Consider the following 25969-nt stretch of genomic DNA (forward strand, 5'->3'; position numbering starts at 1 on the left):
ACAAAGGCACCAACATAATTGAGGTAGCCTCTTTGGGGTCTTCAATCCTCGAAGGCATCCTTTTGGCCCTCTAATCCTAACTTTGGGACCAGAAGACTCATGCCTCTCACCCGAAAGGTCTTGCCACGTGTTTTTGTGCATGCGTGCCACATGTCTATGTCCTTGATTACTATAAATACCCCTCAGTCCCACACCTTTGGGATTTAGATCCAAACCCTGAAGACCTAGACCTAAACCACGGTTAAGCACTCCAGATCCAATAGCATAACCCTTTTGAAGATTGATAACCCTTCCAAAGACCTCATTGCATACATGGTATCTCATTCGCATAGCCCCTTTCGCATGATGATGACTTTTAACTTAGGTATCGGAGGGCTCACATAGGAAAGAGATCCTGGTGTGCCTTCTAACTACTTTTTTGTTGCAAACCTGAAGACTTGAAAGATTTTTTTGACCACACATTGGCTTTCCAAATACACATCAACTCTCCTAGACATTGAAGACTCTTTTAGAGGCACTCTTGAAAACCTCCTGGAGACACATCCAACTCTCTCAGAGCTACCAAAGACCCTTCGAGTCCTACCATGCATCAAGGACCCTTTCTGGTTCCATTGCCTATCGAAGGCCCTTTCAAGGCTCGCCTCATTCATAGACTCTTTGGGTTACTCCCTTCAAGTGACCTCATCGAAAAACCTTCTGGGGCTTCATTCTCGATCTCTCAAATAGAAGATCAAGCCTTACCACACACACACACACGTCACTATTCTCCCAAACAACAGATCGAGTTATTTCTCGAGCAATCTTGAATGCTCACTAGCACTGTTCCATAATACAAACCTTGCTCTGCCTACCTTCTCATTTAGCTTTACCGAACTATCTCTGAGCTTCCACAAGATGAACACTTTTTTTTGTTGTATCCCATCAATAATAATTTCATGTCATTTGTCAGAAAGAACTATAAGCCCTTAAGATGGTTAGAAAATCAGGGTCTTCTAATGTAAGAGTGTCGTAGCTCAAGATTGCGCACATCGACCCTCCCAGACAGTAGGGGGTTGCTACTGGGGAATGTCCTTCCATTATCTCCCCAATCTACTATGAGTCAGGCCCTACAACAAGACTCTCACAGTAAAGTTAGGGGTGTCGAGACGCTAACTAGCAATATTCGTCAGAGCAAGGCAAGTCAATTGATCACTTATTACCAATGCATCTTTCCCCAATGCGCCCTACTAGATAACGAGGGCGCCCCTCTGAGTAGGTTTTTGTGCTTGAAAAACCTAGTGGAGTGTTGTTCCTAGGTTACTCTGCAACCCATGCAAGAGATGCCAAACTTAGACTGATGCATTAAGGACTTTTGAAGTGAACAAGCCACCGACCATATCTCTTATGGAGTTTCAGAAGTTAAACCAGGTGTATGAAAACTTAAAGAAGAGTGACGAGAAGAAGCCTAGGGTGCTGAAGCATCTGTTTCACCTACTACATACACTTCTGCCAACCATTGAGGAGCCACTCTCGCCTACGCACTATTGGAATACGTGAATGACAGTGTAGGTAAAATTTAAATTTTTTTGCACATCAGACATACACAAGGAAAGTCATAAATACACACACCATACACAGTTTGGATATTTAAGTAACACGATATTTTCATTATATGAAATATAATAAATCACACACATGTAACCTGATATCAAGTGGGTATAGAAATTGTTTTCACACTGAGACATATTCCACCTCAAGTCGTGGTGGACCTAGTCTGTCCACACCTACCAAGCTACTCGATACCACGTCACTATCCTCGTCTTGTGCTAGCCTAAGGATGTTGATTCACTGACACCTATGTGTCTCATCGGGCAATCTGGAATTTTTCTAGCTTAACAATTATGCACATGTAAAATTAACAAAAGCCTAAACGAAAGCTAACAGAGAAAGAAGAACTAGCTAAGAGAAGCCTCCAAAAACCCTCTCCTTCTACCCAAATTTTTGCTCCAATTTTTACCCCCACCCCCTCCAATTTTCATGCCATGTGTAAGGCACTAATTTTAGCTAAAGTGGTACTGGAGTTAACTAGCAACTTTAGGGAGTGGACTGCCGCCATTAGGAGTCGACTGCCAAGTCAATTAGCAGTCTCAGGGAGTCAACTCTCGCGATAGTTAACTGTCTGAACGAAGCAGTCAAATCTGAAGTGCATGAGTGCTCATTAACTTTTAAAAAAGGCTTAATACATAATTTAGTCCCTGAACTAATCAAAAAAATGGCTTTAAGGATATCAACTAAATTGTGCTCACTGTTCATCTCTGGACAAAATAATTTATACACTTTTAGTCCCTGACTTAACCAACGTTAACTGAGACGTTAACTTTGCAACGTCACGCTGCCACGTCACTTACACATCACTCTTTAGTACTGCCACGTCACCACGGCTTAATGCATTTTTTAGTCCCTGAACTAATAAAAAAAATGACTTTAAGGATATCAACTAAATTGTGCTTACTATTCATCCTTGGACAAAAATTTTTTATACACTTTTAGTCCCTAACTTAACTGACATTAACTGAGACGTTAATTTTGGCTCGTCACGTTACCACGTCACTCATAATATCCACATCTATTGTCTATATTTTTATAAAAAAAACAACAATGTCTCCACAGTTGGGCTCCCCAACCACGGCCATGGGGAGGCTGGGTTCCTTAACCCAGTTGTGGCTAGGACCGGGAACCTAATGGTCGAGTGATTGGCCGCCATGGCCGTCAGCTGTTGGGGGTCGGGGAACCCCAGAACCTTGGTCCCCGACCCCTAGCCATTCCCTGATCGCTGGGTTTAGGGTCCTCGACCCCTAGTCATTCCGAGGCGATCGGCAATGGCTGAATCGACGACGGGTGCAGAGGCAAGAGTGGTCCAAAATGAGGAGAGAGGAAGAAGGGGGAAAAATGGTTCCCATTTTTTTAAATAAAAATATGGATAGCAGACGTGAATATTATGAGTGACATGGTAGTGACGTGGCAGCGTGATGAGGCAAAATTAACGTCTCAATTAACTTCGGTTAAGTTAGGGACTAAAAGTGCATAAAATTATTTTGTTCATGGATGAATAGTGAGTACAATTTAGTTGAAATCCTTAAAGTCATTTTCTTTATTAGTCCAGGGACTAAAAAATACACTAAACCGTTGTGACGTGGCAGTGCTGAGGAGTCACGTGTCGATGATGTGGCAGCGTGACGAGGTAAAGTTAACGTCTTAGTTAACGTTGGTTAAGTTAGGGACTAAAAGTGTATAAATTATTTTGTTTAGGGATGAACAGTGAGCACAATTTAGTTGATATCCTTAAAGCCATTTTTTTGATTAGTTCAGGGACTAAATTATGTATTAAGCCTTTAAAAAATCACTATCATTAACACTTAATGACACATCCAAAACCACCATTAACAATTAATGATGTCTGGGACACAATAGGTGCGCAATGCCTATACCAGATGCCACGCTATATGGTGTATGACTTTCTAGATTCATTGCCCTCTAACAAACAAATAACACCAAATGTAACATCCCGTTCGAGCGATAGGAAAGACTGGAACAACTTACCCTGATGGGCCTACGCGAACTTCTCAGGGGGTCACCCATCCTTGAGCTTCCCCAACTCAAGCATGCTTAACCCCAGAGTTCTTTGCCTACATTCAGCCCAAAATGTATTCAGCTGGTGTTGTTTCATTTCTTACTTATCCTCGATATATACTATTTTTCTCTGGGCTCTCGGGGTATTACATTCTCCCCCCCTTGAGCACATGACGTCCTCGTCATGCGACCTTACAACTGGTCCCAGATCTCCTCCATTTGCATGGCTGATGTGGGATTCACTTAAGATGCCTACATGCACCCCTCTTAGGGACTTAGGGTCCTCGCTAAGGTTTGCCCCATCACCGCTCTCAGAGGCTTAGGGGTTAGCTTTGATACCACCTGTAACATCCCGCTCGAGTGATAGGAAGGATTGGAACAACTTACCCCGATAGTCCTACGCGAATTTCCCTGAGGGTCACCCATCCTTGAGCTTCCCCAACTTAAGCACACTTAACCCTGGAGTTCTTTGCCTACATTTAGCCCAAAAAGTATCTAGTTGGTATTGTTTCATTCCTTACTTATTCTCGATATATACTACCATTCTCTGGGCTCTCGAGGTATTACACCAAAACTCTTTTAACATTAGCCGATACACCTCGACCCGTCACGAGAATCTCTCCATATTCTGGTGATAATCTAGAAGGTCCTAGGAAGTGCCTGGCAGCAGTCCAACACAAAATAAAAGGCAATGAAGTTAAACTTTAAGTGAGCCTATTACAGTTGACGATTATTGTGTAATACCATCCTTCCATCACCTAATGCCCAGATCGAGAGAGAGTCATCGTACAATAAACTCACAAACTCAGTAACTATGTGTCTAATCTTATCAACATGACTAGATGACACCTCATGAAACACTTTCCTGATTAATCATACTACCTTGGCTAGGGACTTTCTCATCACACTAACACTAGACTGTACAAGACGTTTGCCTCACTAATGACGATTAGGGTGGTTAGTGATAGTGCCCTAGATGCTAGATTTATATTACATGGGATGTATGTGAATGATAATGTTGATTATTCTTGATATTAATATAATGCTATATCTTCATTCATATCTCTCCCTCTCATTTTTATGATTAAGTGCCTAAACTTCCTGGTAGATTTCCAACTTTCAAGGTGTTGAGATTGTGTGACATGGATCTTTAGTTCAGGATTTCTTAAAGGTATTCCCGATCCTTAGATTTATCAAAAAGGGAATATGATATATTGATTAGTGGACTGACACATGGGCTACTACCATTGTTAGCATGGGATGCTAATGGGAATAGGGTGGTGAGTCACATCACATTGCATGGGATGTATATAGTAGACATGTGGGTGGGTGTTGGAGAACATTCATTGAATGTGATGCCTATGACAAATCCTATGGCTTGAGGATTAATGATCTATCACTGGCTCTCGATTATGTGTTTAGTCCTCAGACCAAAGGCAACATGGTGTCTTGTGCACTGGTGTCAAATATTTTTCGTTGAGCGGAACCATCTAGTGTAAAAGATGGGAATACTCTCTGTGCGGTCTCTATGCAATGGTGTATGAAGACAAATGCTTGCTAATGGGATCCATTAACCTCTATTGGATGGGGGGGGGGAGAAATCATTTGTGGTCCATGTTGGTGATTGTGATTGGAAATCCTCTGGCCAGGGTGAGCATGGAAATAGTTCCAATGTTAAATTGGATTTGACTTGCTAACTATATCACACACCATACTGGATCTATCATAGTTATTGAGTCCTATGAGCTTAATCAGTCTATGACTCTCACTCGATCGAGATGTTAATCAATGGAAGGATTATAGTGCACGATAATCAAGGAGACTTAATAGGTTCGTATGAAGTTAGACTTCATTACCATTAGGATCATCTTGAGTCCTAGCTAGAGGATAGTCAAGATCTTTCAGGGTGCTCTCGGGATTTGGAGAAATCCTCCTAATAGGTTAATGGGATTAATTGACGTCAAGGAGTTGACGTGTCTTGATTGCTACATGACTATGAACTTAGAAAACCACACGCATACTGAGTAACTTACCAAATTAATGATCAATTGCTCTTAGAATGTTCCTCGTCACTATGGGACAATGATTTGGTTGCCATTATGTGTTGAACACATGGATCTATAGATATGAGAGATTTCTATTGGATAATAAGAAGCCTTAGTTGCATTATTGAATAGTGCAAGGGTTATAATTAGATAATAGTTAGGTCAGAATGAAATATAATCAAAGTTGGTAGAGTTACCCAACTTAGGTCGACTGAACTTGGGCATGTTAGTGTAGGTGCTCTAGACCCAATCAGATTGGAAATGTTGTACATTAACAATTGTAATCATGTTTATTATTTGAATAAGGAGTTGTTCAAATTCACAAGAAGTCATTCTATTAGTTTCTTGTTATTATTGTAATAACAGAATGAAACTAGATAGAAGTCCATATGATGTATACTATGATTAATCTATAAAGATGTGAGATGATGCATCACAGTTTCTAGATATCATTAAATGTCCCAAGTCGTAGCAATGTTAAGAATAGACATTGACAATTGCGGTAAGACTTGTATGTGGTATGTTTTTACTATGTGATAGCAATGGGGGTCTCACACCTATAGGCAAGGGGATGTCTAGACAAGTACATAGGTGACCAATGTTGTAGAACGTGTCACTGGACATGACTCGCCATGAGAATCCATTTTGGTTATGTGTTGATGGAATTCTCATACGAGATGGGTGTAACTAATCCTTGGACCTGAGGTTGTCATGGTTATCTCATAAGAAGACCGATATGCTTTGACATCATTTCGATGGGCCTAGATAAAGGCTACACGTGAGCGATCGTTGGGCATATCGTGAGGCTTATGGAGATGGGTGCATAACCAAGATGGGACTCGTCTATCCCTTGATAGAGGATGATGTATCTAAGGCGCCTTCGGTGGATATTCACTTTAAATCCATGGCCATGGTGAAAGAGATCAATAAGGAGTTATTGATTTACTTTCTAATTAAGTAAAGATATCCGGAAGACCGAAGAAAAACTCATGTGATCGTTATCAAGCAACACATCGCCATACTTGAGATCACATAAGATACATTGACGAGAGGATCGAATTACACGATAACCATGCTCGTGAAAGGTTATTTGTGAAATATGAATCCTTCTGAATAATTGGGTAGGCATGATGCCTTGCTGGAGGCCAATCTTGTCTTATGTGCTTGTACCGACACATTGCCAACATATTCGGAAGCCTAATGAGTCATACGCAATAGGCATGGTCCCTGGCTTAAACCAGGAGAGTGGACGTATGGTTAAGTGGGATATTTCGGCAAGAAGTTTTGCCATCGTAGGTTCTCACAAAAAAAGAACAAATAGACATAATGACGTTGATGTGACGAGGAGTCGTCATAATGAAAAGAGTTTCCTAAAATGGCAATTGATTAAATTAGGAAGGAGTTTCTAATTTAATAATTTTCTATTTGTTGGAGTGGCAAATAGGAAATAAAATATATTTGGGCTTAAGTTAATATTTGGACTAAATTGGATTTGGGCTAAATATTAAAATAAATATTATATTTGGACTAAATTAGATTTGGGCCAAATATTAATTATTAAATATTATATTTGGACCAAATTAGATTTAGACCAAATATTAAATATTATGTTTGGGCTTAAATTAGATTTGGGCCAAAATATTTTATTTATACTTATAAAAGGATTGGGCCATTTAATTATATTCCTAGTTGGATTAGAATAAACCCATTTAATTAAGTTCTTAATTGGACTAAATTAAATGGGCCAGCCCATGTCCATTAGGGTTTAAGAAACCCTAAAGCTCCTTATAAATACGCATTTATGGATTGCCCAAAAAAAATGAGGGTTTTTGGTGTCGTTTTTCAAGTGTTGAAAAACATATTGCCGTTCACTCTTCCCATTTCTTTTGGCATCAATACGAAACGAGGGCGTTCTTTTTCGTCCATACATAAGCCGCGTAAAGGAGAAGGAGCTAGCACTCATATTCCGCTCTCCTTGCCAACGGAAGCGTGCCGCGTATCACGAGTTAGAGGCCGGACGCTTGGACGACTCAAATCTGCGAACGACTCAATAATCTAAAGATTAGATTTATTTATTTGTTTGTGAATAATTTGATTTCGATGTTGATCCAATCGCCGGGATCGGGGTAAGGTTCAAAATTTTTGAACTACGCTGTTTGCCCCGTAGCGATCTTGCTTTACTTTCAGGACAGTAAGGTTCGATCAACTTAGGTTAACCGAAATGCTCAGCCTAGCCGATTAAACTTGATCCGTGAGTTTCAGGACGTCTTCAGTCCACTGAACCTCACAGTTTAGTCAATCAAACTTTTGTTGCTTTGTCTCATTAGAGTTTTTAATACACTGACGAAAGGCATGATGGAAAGGGGTATGGACAATGAGGGGAGGCATGGCCGGCAAGGGATTTTAGGAGCAAATGAAAAAGGGGATTTTGAGATTATTGGAGGCAACCTTTTTGCAACTCTCCAATCCTCTCTCTTTTTCTCTCCCATTGTTGCTCTCTACTTCATCTTCTTCCCTCCATAGCTGCAACCATTTTCTTGTTCTTACTCCAAGTTGGTTGGTGTAGCTTCTTCCTCTTTTCTCTCAATTAGATAGGCTATTAGATAGCCACGAAGCAACCAAGATAGAATCGTAAGAGAGTTTTGGATCACCTCCATCGAGAGGGTTCTAGCATTGCTATGTTAGAGGGTTTTGAGAGTGGATCGACTAGGTCCTCAACATTTGAGGAGGTGGGGTGGTTGCCTGATATAGCAATTGGTTCGAGGGAGCTCGTGACAATAAGGAGGATGAGCACTTCTTTCGGGACAACTAGCACCAACATTCGTTGAAAGGTTTACCGAAAACCCCCCATGGCATGGTTTTCCTTTTAATGCATATGGATGATTAATATCAAGTCTTGCAAGGATCATTTTTCGCTTCCACTTTTCCACTACTCTAATGTATGTTTTGGTTTTGAAAGGTTTTTTAAAATCGATAGATCCTTGCATTAATCCTCACGTGGTTGGTTTTTGGCCTCGGGCCCTTGTTTCTTTCAAACAGATCCTATCCATGAGCACTTACCTTCATGCACCAGCCACCAGTAATATGGAACTACATAGATGAATATCCCTACTTTTCAATTAGATGATTCAGGGCATTAGCAAATCCTGCACAGCAATACACAAGACAACCGTGTCAGTTCAACTCTAAGGATCAGTGATACAATTGCAACTTGATGATAAGATCATTATCCACAATGCCATGTGATCAGTCATCAGTGTCACATTCAGTGCGTTGTTCTCCAACACCCGCCCACGAGTGTATTAGAGACATCCCTATGTTATATGGCATATGACTCACCACCCTTGACCATTAGTGTCTCATACTAATCAAAGTAGTAAATATTGTGTCTGTCCATAATCGACTAATCAAAGTCCCCATTCGATTAATCTATGGGCCAAGAATATTTAAAAAATCCCATAACTAGAGAATCTTGTCACATATTCTTAACACCTTAAGAATTAGACTCTCAAATGGGAAATTCAGGGACTCGTTCATATAACAAACTGGAGAATTTAATGAATGACGATAAACTTGCTTTTTTATTAATTTATAATATACAAAGATACATCAAATGTATTTTAATTACAAACATGCTAGACGTCATCTAAATCTAGTATTAGGGCACATCACTAACAATCTCCCACTTGCACTAATACTAATTTACATTAAATGTACAACTAATGCATCACCATCGGTGGGTATCAAATACTATCTTCTCAAGAAGTCAATCAAGTTGTGACTGAGTCATAGCTTTGGTCAGTGGGTCACCTATATTATCCGGTGAATCTATTTTCTGCAACTGCACGTCCCTATGTGCGATAATCCCTCAAATGAGGTGAAACTGACATTCAATATGTTTGAACTTTTGATGAGATGGTGATTCTTTCACCTATGCAATAACCTTATTATTGTCATAATACAAAAGTATTGCCGACTAAATGAACAGAATCACACAGAGTTTAGAAACAAATTTTCAAATCTAAATAACTTCCTTAGCAACATCACATGCTGCCACATATTCGGCTTTAGTGGTAGAATCCGTTGTGATTTCCTGTTTGGAACTTTTTCAACTCACAACACCACCATTTAAGAGATAAACAAAACTAGACATTAATTTACGTTCATCAACATTTGACTGAAAATCTAAATTTGTGTCCCCATTAATATGGATATCACTAGCTGTGACGCCTCGACCCCACTAACGGGTGCCACCATAACCTACATTACAACCCCGGCCTACGCGAAGGACGGTTATGCCCCTGCCAATATAAAGCTTTAAAAAAAATATGGGCGCCTTGGGTGGGGTCCAAGTTTCGCTGCCTTCAACCGGACGAGAGCTCGGGAGTAAATTGCGAGGGCAACGGAAACTCACCCGAGCCTCGTACCTGATTAAGCCCTTGGAGTATAAATCCAATTTCAAACAAATATCAACAAGCTCAATAAATTACTTCAACCACCAAACATAATTAAACATAACTCAGTTTTCGGCCGTATTTGATAGGTACAAGTTCCCTACCCTACTGGGTTTACTTATAGTGGGAACCTTAACTTGGTTCCGGTTTACTTTAGGTTAAGCCATATTCGACACTTATAGTTATCACACAGTAGTTATATTATATTATTAATATTCGGGGTTAACCCACACCCCCCACGGTTAACGGTCGTTGCTAACTGGCAGCTCATCTATTAGTACCGCCTTTCCTTTCTTGGATCCCGAGCCACCTGTTGGGTTAGTGGGAAAATACAGGGGTGAGTCCCGAGGACTCAATAAGAGTAATATGAGTTACAGTAAATTAAAATGCATGACAATTATAGAATAATGTGAAGTGCATCATGCATGCAGGCCTGTTCACCTCACCCTGATTCGGATTTTGGTGGCCCCACTGATTTCATCTAGGACCCCATCTCGAGACTCACACGGCCCAAATCTACAGCCCTTGTTAGAAAACATGATCTGATCATACGCAGCGGAAAATAAAATCTGATTTTATTGGTATCACTTTTTTCAAATCTTACGGTTAAATTGAAGACACAAAAGCGAAAAGTTACCTCGAAACGAAATCCGATTTTGTAGCTGATAACCCACCTGATATCTCCCACGTGTGAGATGCCGAGTTGGTCCACCCAAAATTGTCAAGACTTTAATAGACTTGAGAGAAAAAGGGACACGAAAATTTTCTCTAAAATTTTCGTTTTTGATCCAACGGATTGTTTAATTGGATTTTGGGTTTAATGTTATATTTATAGACAAGAAACCCTAAAACCCTAAATGCTATTGGGCCGGGCTTTAGGTGCTAGCAAAAAGCCCAATCCAAATTATTAATTAAATAAATAATCATATTACTTATTTAATTATTCTTATTTCTTAAATAATTGTATTTATAATTTAGTAATTCCATAATTACTAAATTTGCCCCTTTTTCTTTTAAAACGATATCTATTGGGTGGAACTTTCTAGGTTCACAATTAAATTGGCAACGAGAATTAATCAATTATTAATTCTCGTAAAACATGAGTGACATCTAGTAATATGTCATGATTACCCAATTTAATGTGAAGCGGGAATGTGAACCTTACACTACGGTGCCCTGCAATACAGTCCCTCTATCATACTATATCCTGACGAGATATGAGATCACGGTCAGTAGGTCAAATCTCTCGATCTCGTCGTATGACCAAATCCAATAATCACACTTGACTAATATGACACACCCTCTACGGAATTCAAATTCCGTCGTCATATTACCTCGACCAAGGATTTATCGTCAAGTGACTACTGGATCGCATAGGACATCCTCCTCGTATATCTCGAGGTGATAGATTCCATGTCTGATGCACATATACCTTGTGTGTCACTAAACTAGGCACATAGATACGTACTGTTATCCCTGATTAGGATAACCATATAATATCATTGATATCCTAATTCACCAACACACAGATATCCATGTCATCTCAGGTTTAAGGACTAATGCAAATCCGTAGTTAATATTGAATCATTGACCTGTGAGATAAAACCCATGTGATTCAATATTAACAGTCTCGTTCAGTGAACTAATTCCTATAACGAGCACCCACTCGTCTTCCTTTTGTATCTTATACAGAGTGGTACGAGACCCACCAATCTTGTCTTTCAGTATCTTATAACGAACAAGGAGGAAGACGATGTGCCGGCCATTGTGAGTTACTAATTATCCAAGTTAGGAACTTTATGGCCAGGAACATATTTATAATATAACGTATTATGGATTATCCGTCTCAATTATTCTTAACAATTAAGAATGGTATTCACTCCTTATTATACTAAAGGATATTTATATGTTCAATTCAAATCATATTGCAAATTAAATTAAACATAAAACTTGCCATTAAATAAGGTTTAAAGAATTACAAGATTAAGCCCTATTGTGTCACTAGAACTGGTCTTAAGGGCTTATATCTAACAGCCCCATGCTTAGACACTTCTCCCATAGTCTAATATAAGCCACGCCAAAATAAATTTATACGTAAACCATATTAAACCTTACAGTGCGTTAATCTCGTGCTGCACGTCGGTTCCACGTTCCAATTTCCTATACAATCGTAAAATAAAAATAATTTAATTAAACGCGAGTCAATTTTAATTATCGCCACTACATCGCTAAATAATATAGCTAAACATGCCACTGACTTATAACTAGCACTTATTAAATAAATTTAAAACATTTTTATACCTCGCGTATACACACGGGCATAGTTTCGGCGTGTTAAATTTTACGGCATCTTAACAACAGTAAAAATACTGCTATTTATAGGCAGAGGGAGACATGAGCTATGGCCTAAGGAGGCCCCAGAAGCTGCCACGTGGCAGCAGGGGGGAGTGGGGTGGGTGGCGGATGGCCACCCACACGACACGACCAGGGGTGCGCAGCTGGCACACAAGGCCGCGTGGCCGTGCACGTGGGTGCCCCCTGGCGCCCCAAAACGACGCCGTTTTGGGGTGCCTTGGCTGATTAAAAATTGGCCTCCCCCAGCGCGCTCTCCCTCTGCATTCGATCCCTGGCCACCCAGTTGGTCCTTCAAGCGCACGACCAGTTGGGTTGGCCACACTCTTTGATAATCTCACCATAACCTCCCAATCTTCCAAAATTCCACATACACCCTAAATCATTAATTTCACTTATACTCATTAACTTAATTTATTAATTTTTTTTCATTATTTTCACAAATATCCCCATAGCCACAATTCTTTAATAATTCATAATTAATTCATCTCAACCTCATAATTAATCGATAATCATACAAATCATCATAAACTCACTAATTAATTATTCTTCAAAGTTCAGGGTGTTACAATCTTCCCTCCTTATGAAATTTCGTCCTTGAAATTTGGTACACTTAATTCTATCATACATAGATCCTCAACATTAATTGTGATTATCAAACAGGTAAGGATATTTCTTTCGTATTTCTTCTTCCATTTCCCAAGTCGCCTCTCATTCTGAGTGCTGACTCCATTGCACTTTTACCATAGGTAGAGTTCTACGTCTTAATTGGCGGTCTTGGCATTCCAGCACTCGTACAGGTTGCACCTCAAATATCATATCAGGTTGAAGTTCAACATCCTCAGCACGCACTTCCTTATCTAGATTGTATATATGCTTCCGTAACTAGGAAACATGAAATACATCATGCAGTCCGGTCAATGCCTCTAACAACTCCAGACGGTAGGCAAGCGGTCCAACTCGACCCTTGATTTGGTATGGTCCCAATTTTCCTTTTTGTTGATGTCTAAATGTTGGGCGTATTGGAGTAGCTTGAAGGTACACCAGATCTCCTTCCTCAAAATCCAAAGGTCGGGTCCGGCGATCTGCATACATTTTCTGTCTATCTTGGGCCGCCTTCATGTTCTTATGGACTATCTCTATTTGCTGTGTTGCCTTCTCCACAAGATCTGTCCGGGAAAGCTGTTTCTCCCCTACTTCAAGCCAGCACACCGGTGATTGACACCGTCATCCATACAACGCTTCATATGGGGCCATCCCTATGCTTGCTTGATAGCTGTTATTATAAGCAAATTCCGCTAAACTTAAATGTTCATCCCAATTGTCTCCAAAATCTTGCACACAGGCCCAAAGCATGTTTTCCAAAATTTGATTGACTCGTTCAGTTTGGCCATCTATCTAAGGGTGATAGGTTGTGCTAAAATTCAATTGGGTCCCAAGTTCTTCTTGCACAGCTTTCCAAAAGTTTGACATGAATCGACTATCTCTATCAGATACGATGCTCACAGGAACTCCGTGAAAGCGAATAATTTTTTGGATATAGAGTTGGGCAAGTTGCTCAGCACCCATAATGCTCTTTATAGGTAAGAAATGCGCTGACTTTGTTAGTCAGTCCACAACAACCCATATAACATCAGTCTTTTTCAGGGTCCGAGGTAAACCCATGATGAAATTAGTTGTTACATGCTAATATTTCCATTCCGAATCTCCAAAGGAAAGACATCGGCAAAATCTCGAGCTACTGGCACCTTGGTCAAATCCTTCTTGCTCCATTCATCAGTAGTCACAAAAGCTAGGTAGGCCTCACAACCATCCCGTAATAGCTTCTCTACTTTCATCACAGAGATCATGGGTATTGTAGATACAGGCTTGACGCCTCTATATATAAGGACCGGCTGTAGAGGTATCTCGAAAGAAATAGTCTTCTTACGACAGTCAACTTTAGCATAATGTCGAGATAACCAATCCATACCAAGGATCAAATCAAAGTCACTAATATCAAGAATGATCAAATCACCCAATAACTTCCTATCATGCACTCCTATCTCACAATTTTCAAATTTCTCCCGCCCCACCATGACTCTATCCCCAGGGGTAGACACAATCAAATGATATGGCAACGCGATCCAAGAATGTGGAATATAACACATAGCATGCGGTGCAAGAAAAGAATGTGTAGCTCCTGTATCAAAAAGCACTCGAACATCATGATCATAGAGAGATAGAATACCTTGGATCGTCCCACTACCCTGCTCGGCCTCAGCTGATGTGAGAGCATATACTCTACCCTGAACATGGGGTCTCTCTGCCATAGGTGGGTGCTGAGCTGCTGGTAGAAGTGGTGTGGGTGCCTGGACTGCCACTGGTCCCCTAGCTGGTGGCCTTTGATTACCCCTCGGGCCCTGACCTCCTGCCCTCTGTCCTCCGTACTGCGGTGGACGTGTGCAAACATTTTCCTTGTGCCCTCGCTGTCCACACTTGAAGCAAGTTACCTCCTGAGCTAGGGGTGCTGGAAGCGCTGTCTGATTCCTCAGATAATCCTTCTTCATATGGCCAGCCTGTCCACACATATAACATACGTCCTGTCCAACCATGCATTGTCCCTTGTGCCACCTCCCACACTAACGGCATAGTGGTTCCTTCCCCTCATCGCGACCTGGCTCGGCCGCCCACTTCCTCTTCTTGCTTGCTTGAGACGAATTAGCTCCTTTCCTGTTTGATTGTATCACCCTCCATTCATTACGGTCTCTCTCAATAGCGTAGGCTCGCTGAACAGCTGCTGCGTAGTCATTGCACTGGACTCCTCCATAGGCATGACGGATGTCTGGACGTAGTCCTCTCTGAAATTTAGAAGCCTTCTTTGCTTCAGTAGAAACCAAATCTGGAGCATATCGGGCTAATGCTGTAAACTCTGCCTCGTACTGAGCCACCGTCTTGTTGCCCTGCACTAGATCAATAAATTCATATACCTTTTGCTCTCGGACCCATGTAGGGCAATATGCCGCATTAAACACCTCTTGGAACTCGACCCAAGTCGGCTCCCTCTCTCCAAACCTCTGGCGGGCAGTCTCCCACCATCTCTCCGCATCTCTTCGAAGTAGAAAGGTACTGAGTCTAACACGACGATCATCAACACAACCAATTGATCGATGGTGCTTCTCTATTGCCAACATCCAATTCTCTGCCGCTGAAGCATCTGAGCCACCATGGAACTCGGGTGGTTGAAAGGCCTTAAAATCTTTCAATAATTGGGTCCCATGATCTCTCGCCACTGGAACTGCTGGGGCAACTAGTACGACCGGCGGTGCATCTCCACTACCTCCTGCTTCTTGAGACCCTTGCCTCCCTTGATTAGCAGCTATGGTATTTACTACATGCATCAACCCCGTCAGCATACCTCTCATCTCGTCCATCTCTCGGTGATACTCATCTCTAGTAATCTCTCCAGGCGTCTCATGGGTCTGCTCAGGAATCTCATCATGAGTTGTTCTAGCCTGATCGTGGGTACGTGGTCGTCTTCGTCTACCACTCATCTTCCTGCATCACCACATAGGGTCAGAAAATAATAGCTACTTGGATCTAACCTACCCAAATAATAGACTCAGGTCCTAGCTTTACCCAACATCCTATGTGTGTACGGGAGACTTTGACTCGAACCTCCGCTATGATACCAACATTGTAGACACCCCCTTTCAGACCAAGGGAGGTGCTACATAAAATAAGGAATAAACGAATAACAACAAATAACAATTCTCATAAATACTGAAAATATAAATCTCAACATGCTAAACGCAAACTCAAACTGTACTCAACGTACTAGTCCACAACTGGACAACATCAAATATAAATATCCCTCATAAAATAAAAGACAACTGCGAAAATAAATAGCTAAATGTCAAATGACCAAAAGACCAAATGACCCAGACATCCTTCAGGTTTGAGTGGCCTCCACGTACACAATCTAATGCATCCCACTGCTAGAACCCACCTCGGGAACTCTCTCGCCACTACCTGGAATGGTGAAGAATACAAGGTGAGTCACAAGACTCAGCAAGCAATAGGCATGAAAGAAATAATAGGCTGAGTCAAAGAAACCTCGAACTCATCAAAAATAACTAATCTCAATACCACAAGGTAACTCGATATAAATTGAGGGAAAACTAACCTCATAACTGAGGGATATCTTAACTCTTCTTATAATCGAACTCATTGATGAAAGTTTGATATATTTGAATAAACTGTTATGGTTGCACAGGTTCTCATATGATGATGCTCAGAATGAATATATCTCATGCAGGTATGCACATACTGGCCTGACGGCCCACATAAATCTCAATGCACCTTAAATGCAACTCAAGGCACAAGGGCGTAAATATAAACTCATACCTGCCTGTGGCTGAACCTGCAACCAAAAGAAATAAGCACATATACTCACTAGGGTTTAAAACCCCTACTCCATAATAAGGAGCGTAAATAATTATCTCGCTAGGGCCATACGATGCCCCTAATTACCGGTAATCAAAGATCTCAAAATGAGCTCAAGGGATCCCATCGCGGACTAGGCCGCCTCAATGCAACAATGCACAAATAATATGCTAGCACACAATATGTAGTGCTCCACAATAAACAAAATGCTCAATGCTCACACAACATGAATGCTCATATTTCATAACAGATCTCATCACAATCTCCTACAATACATGTATCTTAATTAAACTTCAATCAAAAAGTTACATATTAGATCTCAAGTCTCATGAATTCAAGGATATGTTAGATGAATAAGACTTGCTTAATATTATTTTTAAGGCATAAGATTTCTTTAAATCTTATTAATCTTTATTTATAATAATTTAAATTTAATTTAGAACTTAATTACAGAGATTTTTACTTGCATTAAAATCATATTAGGATGAAAATGGATTTTTTTATCTCAGTGCTATAGTAACCCGGATTGCTACAGTAATCCGAATTGCTACAGTAACTCGCTGCTATGCTATTGCTATAGTAACAGCGCTACAGTAACTTCCTGCTTACAACTTAAAATCTCACGCAAAGTCTCTGCAATTTTATACATATGTATATTACTTCTAAAATTAGACCACCATCTACACCTATTGAGAAAGATGATTTAAGAGGACTTATACCCCGTTGAAGGGAATGAATTCACAACCAATCAACTATAATTTTTCAAAAGAAACGCAATGGATTTCAACAATTTATTCTCTGCAACTCATATACATATATATATATCTAAGTATCCAAGAATGTATATATGTATTTCAACAACTCCATACATACTAATATATATATATATATACATCCATCAATCTTATAAGCTACACCATTCCAAAGGGAAAATTATGATGAACAAATCATAATAAAGAATGATCAAATTCTCAGTTTATCAACAATAGGGTCAAACGTTGCTGTGATAATGTTACACAAATATTTATATATATATATGAACATGTAGATGGAGGAACATGAACAGAGAGCCAATGGGGAGGTTATTGGCGTGAAGAACTTTAAGAAAATCCTTGATTGAAGAAATTTAAATCCACATGATGAGAACATAAGAGAAGCAAAAGGGAAAACTTGTATTGGAACAAGAGGGATTTAAACTTGTAAAAAGAAGGCTTATGGTTTGCAACGGACAAGAGATATCAGTTTGCATATAACCAGAAAAAGACTATTGCATACAAAAACACGGAGAAGATCTTGCATAAATCAATAGGGTTAAGATGCTTGCCTCTTGAGATTGCTATGACGCACTAGCCTCTGATTTTCTTAATCACTTTGATCCCCCCTTCTCTGATTTCCCAAAACTTCCTCAACGGCACAAGAAGCATCCCAAAGCTTCATGCACTATTATGACTATTTAAAGGCTTTAAACCCTATGTCCTTCAAATCCCTCTTTAACAATAACTTTAATTTCTCTTTAATTTAAATACCTTAATTCACTTAATTAACTCCAATTAAATTCTTCCAAAATTACCCTCACTTATTTATTCCAATTTCTCCCTAAATAAAATAAAATCTTTATTCTACTAAAATCCTAAAATTCCAAATAATGATATTCATGCTTTCTTTAAAAATTTAAAATACCCATAAATATTTCCCTTGGCTAAAATCATATTAATTTGCTAAAAATTTAAATTCTCAACATTTCCAAGCCCTCAGAATATTTAATTCACTCGAAATTTCTTATGCCCTCTTACGGGTCACTACATCCCTACTTGGGTGTCGACAAATCTTACGATCTGTTTATCAGGTCCAATTAGTCTGACTATTCATTTCCCGCAGTCCAGCTGGGCTTGGTTTTGGGACAGAAAATCCATCCCTAGTATAATATTAAAATCTTGAATCTCCAACAAGCTCAAGTCCACTAGAAATATGGTTTTTCCTATCGTAATTGGACACTCTGGCACCATCCGTTGCGAACAAAACCAAGTTCCCATTGGGGTTTGCACACTCATAGGTATAGGGGACTCTTTGGTGCTTAATTCCGCACATTCTACCGCGGCATATGAGATGAATGAGTGGGTGGCTCCTGAGTCTATCAATGGATGCATGCATATATCTTGAACAAGGAGTGTACCTTCAATCACTTGTGGGTTTGCTGCCGCATCCACTTTGATTAGATTTAACACTCTCCCAGTTGCAAGGGCAACGGAAACTACGAGGGCAGCGGAAACTCACTCGAGCCTCGTACCTGATTAGGCCCTTGGAGCATAAATCCAATTTCAAACAAATATCAACAAGCTCAATAAATTACTTTAACCACCAAACATAATTAAACATAACTCACTTTTCGGCCGTAGCCGACAGGTACAAGTTCCCTACCCTACTGGGTTTACTCATAGTGGGAACCTTAACTTGGTTCCGGTTCACTTTAGGTTAAGCCATATCCGACACTCATAGTTATCACACAGTAGTTATATTACATTATTAACATTCGGGGTTAACCCACACCCCCTATGGTTAACGGTCGCTGCTAACTGGCGGCTCATCTATCAGCACTGCCTTTCCTTTCTCGGATCCCCAGCCACATGCTGGGTTAGTGGGAAAATACAGGGGTGAGTCCCGGGGACTCAGTAAGGGTAATATGAGTTGCAGTAAATTAAAATGCTTGACAATTATAGAATAATGTGAAGTGCATCATGCATGCAAGCTTGTCCACCTCACCCTAACTCAGATTTTGGTAGGCCCACTGATTCCATCTAGGACCTCATCTCAAGACTCACACGGCCCAAATCTACAGCCCCATGCTTAAACACTTCTCCCATAGTCTAATACAAGCCATGCCAAAATAAATTTACACGCAAACCATATTAAAACTTACAGCGCGTTAATCTCGTGTTGCGCGTCGGTTCCACGTTCCAATTTCCTATACAATCGTAAAATAAAAATAATTTAATTAAACGCGCAGTCAATTTTAATTATCGCCACTACATTGCTAAATAATATAGCTAAACATGCCACTAACTTATAACTAGCACTTATTAAATAAATTTAAAACATTTTTATACCTCGGGTACGTATACACACGGGCAGAGTTTTGGCATGTTAAATTTTACGGCGTCTTAACAGCAGTAAAAATACTGCTATTTATAGGTAGAGGGGGAGAGCAATTCGGCCAGGGGGAAAATTCGATAGAGGGAAAGATGAGCTGGGGCCTAAGGAGGCCCCAGAAGCTGCCACGTGGCAGCAGGGGGAGTGGGGTGGGTGGCGTATGGCCACCCACGCGGTGCAGCCAGGGGGGCGCATGGCTGCGTGACTATGCGCGGTAAGGCCGCGCGCGCGGCCGTGCGCATGGGTCCCCCCTGGCGCCCCAAAACGACGCTGTTTTGGGGCACCTTGGCTGATTAAAAATCGGCCTCCCCCAGCGCGCGCTCTCTTTGATTCAATCCCTGGCCACCCAGCTGGTCCTTCAAGCGCGTGACCAGCTGGGCTGGCCACACTCTTTGATAAATAACGCGCCCAAATTAAATTTAAGCTAATCTTGGGCCATTTCCGATAATCTCACCATAACCTCCCAATCTTCCAAAATTCCACATACACCCTAAATCATTAATTTCACCTATACTCATTAACTTAATTTATTAATTTTTTTTTCATTATTTTCACAAATATCCCCATAGCCACAATTCTTTAATAATTCATAATTAATTCATTTCAACCTCATAATTAACCGATAATCATGCAAATCACCATAAACTCACTAATGAATTATTCTTCAAAGTCCAAGGTGCTACACCAGCTCCATAAACCATTAACATATATTTAGTTCTTCTCTAGTACTTCAAGATATGCTTAACTGCGATCTAATGACTTTCACCAGGATCTAACTAATATCAACTAACAACGCTAATCGTGAAGTCAATATTAGACATTGTAAATATCATCGCATAGATAAGGCTCTTAATATTAGACCTTGTACTTTTATAGAGATGAATCCTATGTCTGACAAATAGAAGACATTTCTTGGAATTCAACATGCTAAATCGCTTTAACATTTTCTCTATGTACAAGCTTTAGAAAAGACCTATCAATTTGTTGACTCTTATCTTTATAAAGTCGAATTCTCAAAATATAGGTAGCATTTCCCAAATCATTCAGGGAGAACACTCTAGACAACTAGGGTTTAGTAAACATTATCATGTCTACACTGTTACCTGTGATTAAAATATCATCAACATACAAGACTAGGAACGCTACATAACTCCCATTAGCCTTCTTATATACACATAGCTCATCTGGATTTCTCATGTAACCAAACTCCTTGATCTCATGATCAAAGCGGATGTTCCAACTCCTCAAAACTTGCTTCATACCATAAATTAATCTTTTAAGCAAACATACTTGATGAGAATCGATGGACTCAAAATCATGAGACTGTTCCATATAGATCTCTTCCTCAACAAACCGATTGAGGATCGTAGTCTTGATGTCAATCTACCAAATCTTATAATCATAGTACACAACAATGGCTAACATCATCCTGATTGACTTTAGCATCATGATTGGTGAAAAGGTCTCGTGTAACACCCCCTCAGCTAAAATATCATAGGAAGGCATACACGTAACTGCCTAAGGGGTGTTAGGAAACCCTAAACAACGAAAGCTATGGATCGAACCTGCCAAAAAAATTGAAAAGGTTTCCCCATGACTAATATAAACATATACAAGCCTTTCTTAGGTGGTGTTCAAGTTGACATTAAGTAGTACAATTGCCAATTAATACAACGCTTTGTTTACAACTCAAACAAGACAATACATTAAGCCACAAGATAAAAGAAAAAAAACATCAAGTGTCCATAATTTTCTTCCCATTTGCCTTGCTTGCCTCCTTAGTTCCTGACATGTCAAACATACCTAGAATGTGGAACGTTCTAGTGGCATCAACCCAAATTAAATTACAAGTATCTAAGTGAAGTGGTTTCATGAAGGAAGTAAAGCATGTATGTAATGCATGTATGCAAAGTGTAAACCCCTTGTGTGGAAGCCATGCCAAGGTGTTACAATCACCCCCGTGCATGCCATGCTCACATCAGAAACAAATATGTGACTCCATCGAGCCACTCATGACGGCCACTAATCTGCCACAACACCTCATGCTATGTAGTGAAGTAATTAAGTAAAGAAAGATGTTAAACAAGGAAATCAAGTGAGTAGGTTCACATCCAACACAAGTGATGCAACAAATGATCAATATGTAGCTAGAGAAATGCAAGAAACCATTCACCTTAACTGCTAGCCTTATCGGGTTACTGTTCACAAGAATTTTGGCCCAGTTTTGCTGCAGTTTCACACAGTTCGAGTCACCAATCTAAGATATTTTACATAGGATGTTAGGAAACAATTTAAGGAAGAAAATTGGAAAATTTCAGAGGAAGAGGCCCTGTCACACGCCCTCGCGCGCCACCAGAAGGGTGGCTACACATGGCCACACGCAGCAACAGCTGGCACGTGCGATGCACGCATCGTCTTCTTCCTTGCGACAGAACCTGCAACTGAAAATTAAAAATTCTATAACTTGCTCATTTTAGCTCCATTTCACCCTCTGTTTGAACCTACGAACTCCCATTTTCACGCTCTACAACCCTATGGAAAGAAAATTGACTTACTTCTTTGATTTCCCCTCTATTTTGGCTGATTTTCGATGAGATGTCTCCACCCTTCTTCTTCCTTGCTTCCTTTGATTCTTTTCTTCTTTGTTGTACTTGATGCACTCACTACACTTGCCACACTTTACACCCACGCAAGCCTTCCCCCCTTTATATAACCTCCCAAGACATCTATATCTCAAAATATCCCTTTCTTCTTAAGTTATATCCTTTTATTCCCAAGTCATCATTACTAAATCTTTCATTATCCCTTTGAATTATCTTTTAACTCTAATTTCCATTTTCTTCCAATCTCAAGCCTCCAAGTTATGCCCCCACGTGTCCTTTAAGATAGGACTCATCATTACAATCATTTCCTTTAGTTGGAAACAAACTAACCCTTTTACAAGTTGTGACATTTACACGTAAGCCCAATTTCCTCCTTTTCTTATTACGTTAATGCCTTAAAACCACTTATGTTTACATTTTAACCCTCAACCTTTATTGGAAACTCTTTTGCCCCTCTTAAACATAAAATCCTACCTTGTTAACTCTTTCCCTAAGTACTTCTGACCTTTTTTACATTCGCAATTCAATAGAATTATAGATTTATCTCCTTTCCCTTGAATCAAAATACCATTCATTTTGCTACTACAATTTCTATTACAACATCTAAGCTTCATATCAAGCTTCGGGGTATTACATCTCGTCATAGCTAACTCCTTGACGTTGACAGTATCTTTTAGCTACCAATTGAGCCTTATATGTTTGAACCTACCCATCAACACTGATCTTTCTCTTGAAAATCTATTTACAACCTATGGGAACAATTTCCTCAAGAATATCTACTAAGGTCCAAACTTGGTTAGAGCACATAGACTCTATTTCCAATTCTATAGCTATTTTTCACTTCAAAGAATTGATATCACATATCGCCTCCTCATAGGTAGTAGGATTAACCAATTGATCATTATCCCCATACAAGAACAATTCCTACATTTCCTCCATTGTTAGTCCATACCAATGTTCTAGAGGGTGTGATACTCTACTCGATCTACGAGGAATTTGTGGATTGATAAGACAACTAATCTCACCGTGCTCAATAATCTGATTAGGCATTTGTGGACGAAAAAACTCCTCTATTTATAAATCTATTTTCTTACCCATATTGCCCTTCTAGATGAACGTTTCTTCAAAGAAGATTATATGTTTAAGGATCACAACTCTTGGATTAGCCAAAAAAATAGACATAATATCCTAAACTATCTTTAGGAAATCCCACAAAATGTCGCTTCTCAGATCTTGGTTCCAACTTCTCTATTTTCAACCTTTTAACACAGATCAAGCAACCCTAAATCCTAACATGTTTAAGACTTGGTGGTCTCCCAACTCATATTTCATATGGTGTCATTGAACATATTTAGTTGGTACTTGATTTAACAAGTAAATCGCTATAAGTATGGCATAACCCCACAACAAAATTGGCAAATTTATATAGCTAATCATAGAACGTACCATGTCTAATAGGGTTCGATTTCTACGTTCAGCCGCACCATTAAGTTGTGGTGTGTACGAAGGAGTTAACTGTGAAATAATACCACACCTCTTAAGACAATCAACAAATTCAGTACTCAAGTATTCACCTCCTTGATCTGATCAAAGAATCTTGATACTTTTTTCTTTTTTGTTTTTACTTCCACCTTGAACTCTTTGAACTTTTTAAAGACTTCAGACTTGTACTTCATTAAGTACACATAACCATACTTAGATAAATTATTGGTAAAGGTCACAAAATAGACATAACCACCTTGAGACATAACATTTATGGGTCCACACATATCAATATGTACCAACCCCAACAAATTAGTAGCCCTTTCACCTTGTCTAACAAAAGGAGACTTGGTCATTTTTTCGAGAATGCAAAACTTAGAAGTCGGCTGTGTTCATAACCTAAATCGGAGATAAACCCACGCTGAGCCAACTTTGTTGTCCAACTCTCACCAATATGACCTAGCCATAGGTGTCACAATTACATAGGATTAATGTGATCATCTCAAAAATGTTTCTCTTTTACTATAGTACTAATATTGGCAACAATTTGCTGACTATGTTCACATTCACTTGTTTCTAGAAAATACAATCCGTTCACCATTACAACTTTGTCCGCACACTCATTACCATAATGAAAGTAACAACAATTATTGGCAAAAGAGGATTCATAATTCTGCTATACAAGCTTAGGAACTGACAAAACATTATTTATAGAATTTGGTACATGTAAACAGTCATACAAGTACAACATGTGACCAGAAGATAAATATACAAAAGTAGTTCCAATGGCTAATGCAACAACTGTTACTCCATTTCCAACCTTCAAAACCACCTCATGCTTCCTAAGTGTCCTACTTCGATTAAGATCCTACACAGACAAACAAATATGAGAATCAGCAACAAAATCAATAATCCATGAAGTAGGGTACTAACTAATCGTAAGATCAATCTCAATCACAAAAAAAATACCTTAACCTTCCTAACGCTTGACCTTTAAGATTCTGAGATAGTTAGGACAATTTCTCTTCCAGTGACCCTTCTTTTGGAAGAAGTAATAGTTACCCTTGCCAACTACCTCATTTCCTTTCGTCTTACATGTTTCCCTCCTCACCCCAAGAACTTTTCTTTTCTTCTTCCTAGATTTAAGTTTCTTCTAAGAAGAAGACGAGACAACGGCAAGAACCCTTTCTTTGCCTTTACCTCGCATCTATGACTATGTCGTTGTTAACATATTTAAAAACTCGGGGAGAGAACACTCAATTTTATTCGTGTAAAAATAAGTGATAAAAGAAGAGAAATAGTCCAACAATGATTGCAGAATTAGATCAATCCTAAGATAAGAATCCACGGGGAAATCCAATACATTAAGTTAATCAATCCAATTGATCATGTTGATGACATATTCTCCAACATTTGACCTTTCCATCATCCGAGCCAAAAATAGCTTCTTATATATCTCATACCGAGCTGTCTGACTATGCTCACCATAAAGGTCCCTCAAATTCTGAATCATGCTAACGTTGCAAGTCATTGGATATAGGGGTGAGAATATAGTTACAGGCTCTCATGTCAGGATCCTTCAAACTCTCCCAAGTAAACCTCTCCTCACCAGTCACATTGTCGAGTATAGAAACAAGAGGACTAAGGAACAAAACATCACATATTCTTTCCATACTGAGCATAATTTTTAAATTACGAAACTAGTCGACAAAATTATGGCTAATAAGCCTATTTGTATCCAAAATAATGGATAACAGATTCATATTGCCTGCCATTTTATCTACAGAAAATAAATAGATATATTAGTAGATGTATCTTTGTAAAACACCATATCCAATCAGGTATTCCCTCG

The 25969-nt window shown here is 39.6% G+C and overlaps 1 protein-coding gene across 1 annotated transcript; it reads right to left on the reverse strand.

The window, feature by feature from the left end:
- Nucleotides 1-14139: 14139 nt before the first annotated feature.
- LOC127804502 (uncharacterized) lies at nucleotides 14140-15054 on the reverse strand. Its single transcript, XM_052341372.1, has one exon. The coding sequence runs from the start codon at nucleotides 15052-15054 to the stop codon at nucleotides 14140-14142; it is 915 nt and encodes a 304-aa protein (XP_052197332.1).
- Nucleotides 15055-25969: the final 10915 nt, after the last annotated feature.

The sequence above is a fragment of the Diospyros lotus genome, chromosome 6 (assembly GCF_014633365.1).
Source record: "Diospyros lotus cultivar Yz01 chromosome 6, ASM1463336v1, whole genome shotgun sequence".
In the NCBI taxonomy this organism is placed as follows: domain Eukaryota; kingdom Viridiplantae; phylum Streptophyta; class Magnoliopsida; order Ericales; family Ebenaceae; genus Diospyros; species Diospyros lotus.